Consider the following 13952-nt stretch of genomic DNA (forward strand, 5'->3'; position numbering starts at 1 on the left):
CCTCGTCACTTGTTTCATTCTTAATAAAAAGATGTACCGGTAGGTTTTGTATATGTATTACAAGATTTTCTAACCGTGTTTGTATATGAATTATATCTTTGTTAGGCCATCATGTTTTGGGTAGTGGATAATATCCTAATGAGAAAGAGAAGAAAGAAAACAATTGAGTTTGAACTTATTCCACAAAGCAGCTCAAAATCGGTAAAATATTCACGTCAAGTCCATGAAAAAGACAGTGAGAATGGGTCAGAGTCTGAGGTTTTGATCACTGTAGATGACGACAAGTACGCCAGCAGTGATGATGTGAAAAATAAACTAATACCACAGAAAACTGGCTAATGGAAAGCTAGTGTGAATCAAACATTTTTATTGCGAGAAGTGTACTTACATTAAATTCAGTGGATGCCATCAATATAGGTTCAACCACAGAACGAGTTAAAAAAATATGTCTGGGTACTCACTAAAGTTTCAGTATATATGCAGGATAGACTTTATTTCTATTGGTTCATTGAAATACTCAGATCTGTATTTTCAAAGCTGGTGATAGATGTAGCAGTACTATTGTTTCATGCCTGATCCATTTAACTTTATTTACATGATAGTCTTTTACATAGAATCCTGCGTTACTAGTAGATTGTCTGAAGTCTACACTTTATAATTGAGGATTCATTCTGAATACACTTTCTCAGTTTTAGTTTACATTTTTACTGATTATGAAAACAGCAACAAAATTACTATTTAAATGCCATGGTCAACTTTTGTCACCTTTCAGCTCTGTAGCCAAGAAGAAATTATGTCTATTTAGTTAAAAATTTACAACAAAAATTGGTATGAAAATTTATGGCAAACGAAATGATAAACGTAATTATATCGGGATAATTTCATGGAAATGTTTGTATTAGAGCATGGAGCTTAAAAAAAGACGAGTGTAGCCAAACAAATTTACAGAAGGCCAACACATTTAATTGATCTGTTCCTGGGTTGTAAGCATGACATTTCAAAACACGATTTGATTTGATCAAGTTCCTTTCAAAATACTGAAAAATGAAAAAAGACAGACTTAGAAGCAAACTTTTTTGACTCCTACAGCAAATCACATAATAAGAGTCTTTGCAGTTAGTGTGCCTGTGTGTGTGTGTGTGTGTATGCATCTTTGTTCCACTGATATCTCAAGAATCTATCATCAGATTTTAATGAAACTTTGTACATAGATGATCTGGAATACTAGTAATGTGCAGACCTTATTTTTTTTATAGTTGCCATCCATGCTTATTAATTATCTAATTTTCATATTAATTAGCCAATTTTAGCCATTTTCACTTGTTTCAAGAACCATCCAACAGATTTCAATGAAACTTGGTACATAGATACTCTGGGCTATTAAACATACAAGATTTAAATTTTTCCATGAATTAGACAATTTTTTAATATCTCTGATTTAAATTAAACTTGTTGCATAAATGCTCTGTTGTACATTAAATCACTTGTAGGTGAAAAAAGATGACACCTGGGTTACGTCGCCAGGTCTCCAGAGGGCGCCAGTTTTGTCAAGCAAACCTCAGGGATTAGGGAAGATGACAAATTACCAGATGGACTGGGTGAAATCATGTTGTAATCTTGAGATGCTAAGCTTTTCCCTAACAGTCTCTCACTGATGATTTTATGTGTCACTTCAAATAATAGTGTGCGCAGTGTCACAATTTTCTACAGTGCCCCCTCTCACATGACCAATTTCACTAATGGTTTTCACATGGCATTTTATGTGTCACTTCAAATAATAGTGTGCGCAGTGTCACAATTTTCTACAGTGGCCCCTCTCACATGACCAATTTCACTAATGGTTTTCACATGGCATTTTATGTGATATAGCCTTGTGTAGGGATACTTTTGTGCATGCAATTTTATCTAAAGCATTATTTTTAGATTTGGTCTTCCCCTTATGGTTATAATAATTTTTAACAAACAATGTTCACTGCTATTGTTTCTTTAATAGTACCAGTATTATAAACTGTGTGTCACATTGCAGAGTTATTTTAGTCACCAGGCTTCTTGTTTGAAAAGTAATTTTGAATGTACCCTATTTCTGATTCATGTACCTCCAATTCTCAGAGCACACAAGAGTTCTAAGCTTTGATTTTTTTTTTTGATTTTTTGCCTAATTATAAACATTTTAGTTTTTTTAAATAAAATAGAATAAAGTCATTCAGTCTGAATATATATTTATAAGAAAGTCAAAAAGATTGTCTATCTTTAGTTTAACACCAGTACAAAACTATGATAATAAATCTAAATCTGAGGCTGTTCCCAATCAGGAAATGACTATTTGCCATTTATGCTATTTCAAATAACTTTAAAACAATATTTTGTTTATTTACGCTATTTTTAAATGCGAGAAATAAATTTCTCGTTAGCTTTAAGGATATACTAGAGGCTTCTTGTAACATTTACATTTGTATAATTTTTTTGTCTATATTATAAGTTATACTAGAGTACAATATGCTCATCAGTAATTCTGAGATACCATTTCATGTCTAAGTGAAATAATTTATTTCTGAGCTTAGTCAGTGATTACAGTACAGATTCAGGTGGTGCTACTTTTTGCTCGTTTCAGGTGCCATCAGTACGAGCTTGTTCATCACAATCCCTTTTTGTTATAGCTTAATTACTCTTCTAATTACACTTCTTGCGCCATTGTAATTGATCCAAAGTACCTTCTCATGATTGTGCATGTCCAATATAGTGTATTCACCCTTTTTCTCAATTTATGCCATATATAATCCTTTGTATTCACTATTTATTTTAGCATGTTACTTATTTGATTTAAAGTGAGCACACTGGATTTGTGTTATAGCTAGTGTACAATTTGAAATCTATGTTAACAAGTATATATGGACTTTTTAGTCCCTGTTGACCTGATTGACCTCCATTCTACCGTCCATATCCAACAGTATCTAACACAAGCTTGGATTGATTAAATTCAAACTTCACACAACATCAGGCATTTTATCCATTATATATCATGATTCAATTCAAGATTGCTGAATGGCAGCCATTTTAAGGCCACAATAAACACAATGGGGCTGTGATGTACTTCATTTTATTTTTTCGAATTGGTTTCAACATGGCCGACTATTAGCCATTTTTTTTCAAACAGTCCCAGATCCACATCTATGACATGCTTGGACTGATCAAGGTTAAAGACTTACACTGTACAAATGCATGTGCATTTTTGTCACCATCAAATTCAAGATGTTGTCTGGCAGTCATCTTGTTCAAATGAATGCAGTTCTACATATCTCATACATGCCTCGACCAGTCAAGTATAAACTTAACACATACATCACACATCAGGTCATATCTTGTGCCCATAATATAAACAGGGACTATTTTATTGACAACATGTAACTTTTTTCAAATTTAGCCAAAGTTGATTAAATGTCAATTTCACTATCAAAACTAGCACTGACATCACAGTAGCAGTGGTGAAACTGATAGAGGAATTAACATGTGATTGACAAAAATAGACTGATACACACTACTGCGAGTACAACCATGTGCCCTATGCAGATTTTTTATAAACTATACATTGTACTTATTGGAATAGATATTGTAATACAAAATACCCCGAGGGCGCAGTTATGTATTCTTAAGTTAGAACTATTTGCTTGATATATGCAATTTATTTTTACCTTGCCAAGTGCATGTGCAATTAAACCTATTCTATTTTGTCCCATTTTAGTTTTCCTCATAATACTTAATGAAACTATGGGATTGTATAAGCTGTTAAACAGTCTACATGACATATTTTAAATATGTGCAAGTCATTGCCAACATTTTACAATTCTTATTTCCTTATATTAATTTGTATTGTTTTTTAGTTAAGTGAAAATTGCCCCTACCACTATTTCATGCATCTTCCCTCCCTACTTCGCAAAAATTACTTCAGATGATGGAAACTACTATTTTATTGAATAGATATTTTAATTTCAAGATGGAAAATGTTATCTCCATTTGCTGTAAGAAAACAAATGAAAATCAAATCTATGCATTTTCAGTATATACAGTTTTTTTTGTCTGATCGTCCAACACCCTCAGAATTGCATGACTTTACCACAGAAATTATTTATTCACATACATGTAGTATTATTTATAAAGACTATTATTTCGTTCATTCTCAGAAATTTGTTTTGTAACACTTGTGCATCAGTAGCTCACATTCTATGGTTCTGAAGGTCATAGAATTTTATTAGCCATTGATTTGACACAGTCGAGTGACTAATTGATCGGGTTACTTTCCATGTGTTCATTACTTCTTCAGAACTTCATGGATTTATTTTTCAAACTGCATAATTGAAACATGATGGATGTTCAATAAGATTCAATGTGACTGCTAGTACCTTTTTGTGTGCAGAGCACACTAAGGCAGATCCATTATTTTTGGGGTGTTTATTCAAAATTATTTCATTTTTGGTAACTTAATGTAATCCTTATTCACTTGAAATAGAGGCAGTGCATTGTTTCACACAAATGCAATTTTATTTGTGTTGCAATTCTAACAAAGATGGCCGACTGTCAGTCATTTTGTCAACATAAGCATTGCATCTTCTGTGATTACATGCTTACAGTTAGAAAGTATGTAATATCATTAAAGAGTGGTAACATTGATTTCACAAATTTGTCCAGAAATGACCTGCTTTACCACTCTTTACAATACTGTGAAGTGAAAAATACATCCAACTGAATTGTTTTTCTAAATTACCAGTATTTCTCAAAACAAATATGGGCTTGCATTAGTAGAAACTAATTTAATGGTAAATATATCGCTATAGAAATAGCTCTAAGCTGTACATCATGTATTGTAGTTTATATTTTGTTCAATAAATCATTTATAAATATATTGCTTCAGTTTATATTAATATCTCTGATTAAATAGGAAAAAATATTTGCTACGTTTACACGACAGCATTTTATGGGAGCCAAGTTCGGCTCCACTAAACCCTTGGGGTTGAACTCCGATAGGGTTGTGTCCCGACATGGCTCTGATCGTGTAAACGCATCGGGCCCAACTATCAGAGCCGAAATCACGCCCTCAATCGTCTTCTTTGAGTAACCTCTCATTTCAATTATGGCGGAGACAACATTTCACACAATTTCCGGCTTGAATAAGAGGTACGCGTCCTAATATATAGTAACGAATTATTGCAATAGATTGATAGCTCAACGGTAAACAAAAAATGGCGTACGAAATTATGCGACAAAAACTTGAAAGAACGACTGAACGAAAACTTTTTAAAGACACTAAAGATAAAAATCATAGAAGCGATCGCGGTGACTTGTTCCTGAGATTCTTCCATAGTTTCTCTATGATTCTTCCTAGTAGTTTGGATATCACTACAGTTGAATAGTTACAAAATGGTAACGAATAGGCTGTATTAAACTCATTTTAGCTGCCGTGTTTCCTGTTTATTCGAGATACTAGTACCTAAATCATAATACCAGTCATTGTCTTTTACCTCCATGCTCGGGCTCTTTTTTCTCCTAGCTCAACAGCATCATGCCATGTAAAGAAAAAACACAAGCATGACACTAAAATCGCTTTCAGTCACTAATTATTCAAGGGCACTGTTCTGTTCGACTCTGATCGAACTCTGGCAGATCTTGGCTCTTCGGCTCCCGACCGCATGAACGCATTGGAGATAATCCCCTGTTAATACGTGGGAGGAGAAGTAGTTTGGCTTCGATAGAATGCTGCCGTGTGAACATAGCAATTGTGTTGTAGTATAATCATAGAACTAGCGATTGTGGGGGTAGTCGTAAAAGATGCGCGTCGTAAAATGTATGGTTTTACACACACTGCACTCTATCAGACTAAATAGCCATTTAGTACAAAATTCTCATTGATTTGTTGAAATTCACATATGCAGGAATAAGTTTCCACAACTGGCGTTAAAACTAGAATTGGAATTTGAATGTTACACTGATCCACAAAGGGGGCCAGGTTTTTTACTCCAATACCAAACCAGTAGTGGTTCAACTAATTCACACTAGTGGGATACAAAAAAAAGGGGGGGGAGCCAAAATTATCGCAAAACGTTTGTAAAAATAAAAATGGAAGGTTCAGTACACATTTTACACAATTCAATCTATCAAATATTTTCACCCAATGAAGATTTACAGATGATTTCAGAATGCAACATTTTACTGGCCGATACTGGTACAATCTTGATGACCCCTTACATGGTACTTAAGTGTAATTAAAATCTTGGTGACCCCTTACATGGTACTTAAGTGTAATTAAAATCTTGGTGACCCCTTACATGGTACTTAAGTGTAATTAAAATCTTGGTGACCCCTTACATGATACTTAAGTGTAATTAAAATCTTGGTGACCCCTTAAATGGTAATTAAGTGTAATTAAAATATACAAACAATCTCAACAACAATGCAAAACATTTTTTAAAAAATGTCACAATTTATCGTTTTCTAGCACTTCAATACAAAATAAATACATTTCATTAAAAGTGTTGGTATTGATTACAGGCAAGCATACATGCATCAATTATTACAAAGATAGATAAAAGGAATCCATCGCTAACATCACTTTTGATGTATCAAGAGTTCTCATTCATCACACCACATCACTTCAAGCCACTAAATTAATCATAATGCATTTCTCATGAAAGCGTTCCAAGGATTCAACTCCAAAGAGGCCAAGGCGGCCATTGTTGACAGCTCTGCGTTGAGGATAAAAAATTGAATCATTTTTTTTGCCAATTTTTTGCCATGACAACGGTGCTTTTAAAATAAAGGTTCAAGCACTAGTTTAAATCCTAATATATGTGTGCACTGTATATCTAGTATATTAGACACAAAATGTTGCATTGATTTGGTGTAGTCCACAAAATACACATGTCTTCAGGAGAAGTATACTTTTTCTGGTGGTATGAGACCAGCTGCAATAATTCTAGATTCACTGACAAGGTAGTTGAATGTAGCACATGCATGGGCCTGAAAACAATAAAAAACAGTAAATACATCATTTATATGAATGACCACGTCTAATAAGATTTATTAGTTAAATTAAACAAATGCAGTAAGTTGCTAATATTCCAAGTCATTCTTGTGGCACATAGGAAAATCAGAATGCAAGTTTGATGAAACATATCACAAATTGGAGATGTATCAACTTTTCTTAGCTAAAGCTTAACATCGTAATAATAATTTGTATGTGTGTTTCCATGACCTCTTAGCATATTCCATCTCACTTGCATATCTGAATCCCTTTCCTTAAAAACAGTATACTGATACTTTATCGATTAAAAATGTATTTTTTCTGGGGGTTATAAATGTATTTACAGTTTCGGAGACACATTGGGAACACTTTTGAGCTACTGTTGGAAGAAACATTTGTGTTAAAAACTCAATTTGGTAAATGTCTGAAGCAGTCAGTATATTGCGGAAATAAAACAATTATTACAAAAATATATTGAATGTTTGTCATATATTGCACCAAAAGCACTATATAGATAGAATTCAGTCCTGATTTGAATGTTTCATTTATCTTGCTTTATTTTACAAAAACGATGAAAAAAACAAACATTTGCATTTCACCAACCATGAATTCACCTTGCAAGCTTCAGTATGGACATTGAGGGCACAATGATTGTAAACTTACACCTTAAAAAAAATCAAGCACAAAGCAATATTGATGTATATTCTCTGACTACCTCATAATAGCTCTAAATATCAGAATTGTATCATGATAGGACCTACCCCTGTCAGTTACAATAACATGTATACTTACCGTATCTTGTATTTCTAATGCTATGCCCTTTGACCTCATAAATTTATGTAATTTAGGATCTAATCTGAGAATTTTAGATCCAATTCCTAAAACTAAAACTTCTGCAAAAGACAAATAATAAAATTCACATAAATTTGACTCTCATAAAATCAAAGCATTTATTATCAATATATTAAACGTCAACAATGTATCATTGAATAATCACTTGTATGTAAATGAGTTAAATCTGGAATGAATTGCATCTTTATATTTTACATGTTGCATTTCTTACCTATTTTCGGTTCTATTACATGAAAAAGAGAAAGACTTTCTTCAGTTATATCCTGAACTCCGGCCACCTAATACAAAGAGCATGCAGATATATATAATTAATTAAGGTATAACTTTTTATCACTTTTTAATATACCGATATATCTTGAAATTGTTGTGCAAAATCGGGTCATAACCATCAAAATTATGGCGCTGTACATGTTGATTTATCTTGCAAAGAATTGGACCAGCATGCAACTTTAGCCTCTTTCCTGATTGACCATATAAAGTTACAGGGTTAGAACACCATTAGAAAGTAATTTATCAGAAACACATAATTTATTTTATTTTTCTCAACCCAAACCATATACATATATACATACTTACAGCCCAATGTACAAGCGTTTTGGGTAAAATAGCGACAGGTCCAATAATTTTATCACCATTGATTGTAAAACCATGTGTACTATATGACGATATATTGGGTAAACCTTCAGACTCTTTTGAAAGTAATGATATTGTAGTTCTGTCATATTTTTCATCATCTGTGGGATACATTTTACTCATACTGCGTATAACATTGAGTCTGAAAGAATTAAAATGTCAAATTATCATTATTAAAGACATTGTGTACAGTAGTGAGTGGATCACGACTGATCAACAGTTTAAACATGGCTTGAAATTATCTAAATGTTCGGAAACCTAAGAGGCTATTGATTTTAAAAGCAGGGAGGCCCCTAGTATCAAGAATAGCCTATCAGATAGCGCTTACATAGATCACGGCAATAAATTGTGAATATAAATAAATGTCACATTCATTTATGCTTAGTTGCCTCCGTCAATACACAGTTTTATTGATTGGAAATTAATATGTGCAAATTTCAACCAGAAATTGTTCACCCAAGATACTGTGGAAAGCATGAAAGTGTAAAATGTTGATAACATCCTCAAGTTTATGCCAGGAGGGAATTCAAAAATAGTATGATGATCTGAGCTGTATAAATATTATGTATTATGTATAAATATTATTACAAATACAATAACTATGACATAGTAAAAATTATAAACTGCAAAGAGATTTGTCTCAAAGAAGATTTGTCTCAAAATGACACTTATTAACTAAGGTGCAGTAGAGGTGAGTAATTGCCACATGGTCTCAGCGGCAAGCATTGCCATGTGGCATTCAAACACCTGGCACAACAGTCCTGTACAAGAAGGTATTTATCCTTTATTTGGGATGTCATATAATCATCTGCCAACCCTGCTGCAGGTCCAGTTGTTTATGTATTTTGATATTTTTTTATTAGACGCATAAAATCCTTAGGAAAGGATAAAAAGGGTCTTACAGAAAGAAATTAAAAAAAAAACTACAATCTAAAAAATAAAACAAAAAATAAAAACTTTTCTAAAAAAAAAAAATAAAACAAGTCAAAAACAAAAAAAGACAATTTGCAGCCAATGGTGAATACAGAATATAGAATGAACACAAAATGTGGCCTAATACACTGATAGTTGTTGCTGTTTTGTTCCATAGCTGTTTTTTAAGAAGACAGCTAAGGCTGGTGCTAGAGTATGGTTTGCCATAATCAAAATGAATTTATTCTGACTATTTTCTTTATCAAAATTTGGAATTTTATTTTGTGCAGTCAGGAATAATTTGTCCCTATGGTGACTGTAAGCTGGACATTTCATTACAAAATGTTGCTCATCCTCAACTATATTTTGGCTGCACATATCACATGTTCTTTTATCCAGCGGCACATTATTATGTCTGCCTTTATCAATTTTAAGGTCATGGTTGCTTGTCCTGAATTTTGCAATTAACCTTCTAAGACCATGGTTCTGCATATTAATTAGGTAATTTTCAATTTTTAAATCTTGTTTGAAAAGTCTGTATGTTCTTAGTTTGTTTTTAGCCAAGGTTTGTTTTCTATTATCATTATGCATGTCTAAGATCCATTGGTTCTCAAATGATTTGTTTATTTTTTTTATGAATAAAGTCAAAATTTTTCTTAATTATTTTTTCACTTGAGTTTACAATGGTGACAACATCTAAATCTTGCATGAGGGTTTCTACACTTGTAAACCATTTCCTTTTTACATTCTTGTTTACTAAGTAGGCTTCTCTTAGTAATGTGTTATCAGAGTTTGTTACCCGGTTGAAATATTTAAGTTGTTGTTTCTTGATAAAACAGTCAATGGGGTACCTTCCTAGCTCACCATAAACAGCCATTTTTGGTGTGAATTTTGAGAGACCAAGAATGAACCGACAAAATGAAAGATGGACATCCTCAATTGCAGACTTAGTTGTGCTTTCATCACCCCAAACATCACTACCATATACAATAATTGGTCTTATCAGTTTGTCAAATAAAGATAGTTGGAGGGGTATGTTTAGTGAGTTGTCATAACCGAGTTTGCATTTCAAAGCAAAGAGAGCTTTCATCCCTTTATTTTTTAAATTATTGATACCCTCTTTATGTTTGCCATTAGCACTTATAGTTATACCCAGGTAATTAATTTGCTTAACTATGGCAATTTCTTTTTCAGCGAAGAAGAATATATTATTGCTCAGGGCTCTGTTTGATTTATTGAATACAATAACCTTTGTTTTCTCTGTATTAACAGCCAGGCGCCATTTTGACGCATATATTTTTAAGTTGTCTAAACAGTTTTGTAGCCCCCCAGCAGATTTAGATAAAATGACAACATCATCTGCATATAGGAGACAACTTACTTTTAAATTATCAAGAACCGGGGAGTCACAGTTTTCAGAGTTGAAACAGTCAGGTAGATCATTTAAGAAAATGTTAAAAAGAGTAGGGCTAAGATTACACCCTTGTCTGACTCCAACTGTTGATTTAAAGCTCTCAGTTAAACCCTCTTTTGTTTTAATTCTGTACCTGTTGTTTTCGTACATGTTTTTTATTATATCAAACATTTTACCTGATATGCCATTTTTATGGAGTTTGAAATAGAGACCATTATGCCACACACTGTCAAACGCCTTTCTAAAATCTATGAAGCAAGCATAGATTTTGTTAGACTTTGAGGTTATGATATCTTTTGAATGGCTATTATTATAGAGATATTTTTGTACAATTGTTTTTAATATAAAGAGATTGTCTGTGGTCCTGCAGTTTTTCCTAAACCCGAATTGATGCTTTGAAATAATATTTTGTTTGTCAAAGTATGCTATTAGCCTAGTGTTCAGGATACTGGTAAACAGTTTTCCTAAGCAGCTAGATACTGCAATCCCTCTGTAGTTATTAGGAATTGTCTTGGACCCTGACTTGTGAATAGGAACGACTAAGCTCGTGTTCCAACTGGCTGGAAAAATGCCTGAATTATATATACATTACAGAGCTCGTCCTCCCCTGATGTTTTATTTAGTTTAAGTTGATTAATTGCTTTTTTGATTTCAGGTATAGTGATTTGGGCATTTAAATCATTTTTGCTGTTTTGTTTTCAACAGTCCAATCAGTTTGACTAGTTTCATTTAAATTGTTTTTATTAAGGCGATTTGTTTCTAAATCAGTTGATAGACTGTTATTGTTTAAAAGCTTTTTAAAGTAAGACAGCCATTCATTGGGCTCAATTGAATTGTTGTTGTTATCTAAACAATCTGAGTTTAAGTCTCGTAACAGCTTTCAAAATGTTGATGGTTCACCTTCCAAATCACTTAGCTTTGATAACTGGTGCTGTTTTAAGTCATATTTTTTCCTTTTAATTAATTTTTTATATTTTTTTTTTATGACAAAGTATTTTCCCCTGGTGAACGGATCAAGGGGATATTGCTGAAACAATTTGCTAGCAGATTTAAGTTCATTTCGAATTTCCCAGCATTCTCTATCAAACCATAATTTGGTTTCTCTTTTTTTCTTTTTTCTAATTTTGGGTGTTATTTTTTTGACAGTTTTGTCCGCGACTGATGACAGCAAAGCACTAAATTCTGTAACAACATCATCACAATTGTTTGAATCAATTTTGTTTATAATGTCGCTAATTTCGTTTTCTTTAGCAATTTCAAGAAGTTGCCTATATTTTAGTTTTGCTTCACTGTCCCAGATGTATTTTGCTGGTAGTGGTTTCATGTTCATTTTGACTTCACGTTTTTTTATGTTAATATTGTTAATATCAATTTTAAAAGACAGAGACAGTGATATGGGGCAGTGGTCTGAGATGCAGGTTAGGTCATGCACTTTGAGATACTGAACATTTTCAAAAATAAAAGTAGATGTGATTGCATAATCAACGGTACTGCACCCATTTGCTGTGTAGCAGGTGTATTTACCAGATGAATCACCAATGGTGCGCCCATTGAGAATAATCAAGTTACTGTCCATGCAAAGCTCAATTAATTTTCTACCAAATTTGTTAGTGTTTGTTTTTGCTTTGTTATCCATGCTACGTCTTTCTCTAAAGTTGTCAGCGATATAGTTAAGAGGGAGGGGAATATGTTTATTATTTTCTTCATTTACTAAATCATTAATTAAGCCAACTCTAGAGTTGAAATCACCTAACAGGATAACATCTCCTTTAGCAGAGACATGTGCTATATCCCTCTCAAGCAGTAAGAATTTATCACTTTCATTATTTTTATAAATAGAAGAGTTTATAAAAAAGTTTTTTTTTTACATAAAGTTTTATGTATTTAAATTGTGCACTGAATGTGTAATGTATACTGGCAATTAAATTAGACATAGCTCACATAGCACAAGTGATATATGGTTGCGGTTTTCAGCATATGTATTGACAATAATGTTTCCATTGTCACAGTAATCAAGTTTGCCAAATCTTTCTGTACTTAGACTTTCAACATTTTGTATTTCAATATCCAAGACTGGCAGGCAGACAATGTAGCTGCATGGTTCGTCCTACCTACCTTAACAAATTTGTTAAATACTGATGATAAGTATCACAACAAATTTTGTGCACACGCGCATATGAACTGCGCTTGACAAGATTACATCATTGTCAGGAATGAGTGTCAGGAATTAATAAAATGGCCGCTACCAAGAGTTGTTACCTCGTCGGATTTCGTGACATTTTCACCAAAATATACAGGATAAAGATAAGCAAAGGTAAATAAAGATTGATCGATCGATCGACTAGAAATGAATTTGTTGTCATTCGTTGCGAGTTTGAATGGTAATGATTGATGGGAACATTTTTTTTTTAAATTGTATTTATTTATTTTGACGGACGAAGGTTTCCTACCTTGACTATTTCTTTAGTTCTAGGAGTGTATAACTTAGGACGATTTTGGTTCTAGGGGCGATTTATCTCATGAACCAAGCAACGTAAAGACTGCCTGTGATACAGACAACTTGATTCCTGACAATATAAACGTGACAAGCGCCTATGGTCTGAAGAGGGTTGCAGAGTTCGACACGTGTGTCGTGTTGTCATCGACACGACTTTCTTATTAATGCCTATCAGCAGTTTTATTCGACTTGACGTATATTGTGATTGCGCAATGCGATAACTATCATTCCCCATGCAACGCAGCACCGAGTCATACCTTATTTTCCAAGTGGTCGCAGGAAAACAGACAGCAGACCGAAATACCCTGGACGCCGCCATGTTGAATGAAGCTTGATTACACCGACTGTGAGGGCGCTTTTTAACCAGATTATGCTCGCCGACGAGCCTTGTAAATGTTTTAGTATGGTATATTCAGATAAAGAATATGATAGACATATTCAATGTAAGTGTCTTCGTTGGATTTCAATGAAACGCAAAGGTTTTTCTGGATAAATGTTATATAACTATTTTTTGGAATTTACATATAAATGCCAACTGGCCATGCCTGAATTATTTATTTATTTGTTCGTTGTTTGTTTTGTTTCTTTGTCTGTTATTTTTTTATCAAACATATCTCCGTGAAATTACCTAC

General features: G+C 33.2%; 2 protein-coding genes across 2 annotated transcripts in view; one reads left to right on the plus strand and one right to left on the minus strand.

Moving 5' to 3' along the window:
- Positions 1 to 3811, plus strand: part of LOC100371786 (store-operated calcium entry regulator STIMATE-like) — a 33471-nt gene extending 29660 nt beyond the window's left edge. The window contains exon 6 of the mRNA XM_078012562.2: positions 106 to 3811. Coding sequence (XP_077868688.1) covers positions 106 to 339 — 234 coding nt within the window. The 3' untranslated portion in view covers positions 340 to 3811. The remainder of the gene's footprint in view (positions 1 to 105) is intronic.
- Positions 3812 to 6393: 2582 nt separating this feature from the next.
- On the minus strand, positions 6394 to 13686 carry LOC100371634 (NADH dehydrogenase [ubiquinone] 1 alpha subcomplex assembly factor 3-like). Its single transcript, XM_002738633.4, has 5 exons — positions 13578 to 13686; positions 8441 to 8639; positions 8076 to 8142; positions 7805 to 7905; positions 6394 to 7008 (listed from the first exon to the last, which is right to left on the minus strand). The coding sequence occupies exons 1-5, from the start codon at positions 13637 to 13639 to the stop codon at positions 6916 to 6918; spliced, it is 522 nt and encodes a 173-aa protein (XP_002738679.3). The 5' UTR covers positions 13640 to 13686; the 3' UTR covers positions 6394 to 6915.
- Between the last annotated feature and the right edge of the window lie 266 nt (positions 13687 to 13952).

This window comes from Saccoglossus kowalevskii, chromosome 3 (assembly GCF_978046115.1).
Source record: "Saccoglossus kowalevskii chromosome 3, keSacKowa6.1, whole genome shotgun sequence".
NCBI lineage: Eukaryota > Metazoa > Hemichordata > Enteropneusta > Harrimaniidae > Saccoglossus > Saccoglossus kowalevskii.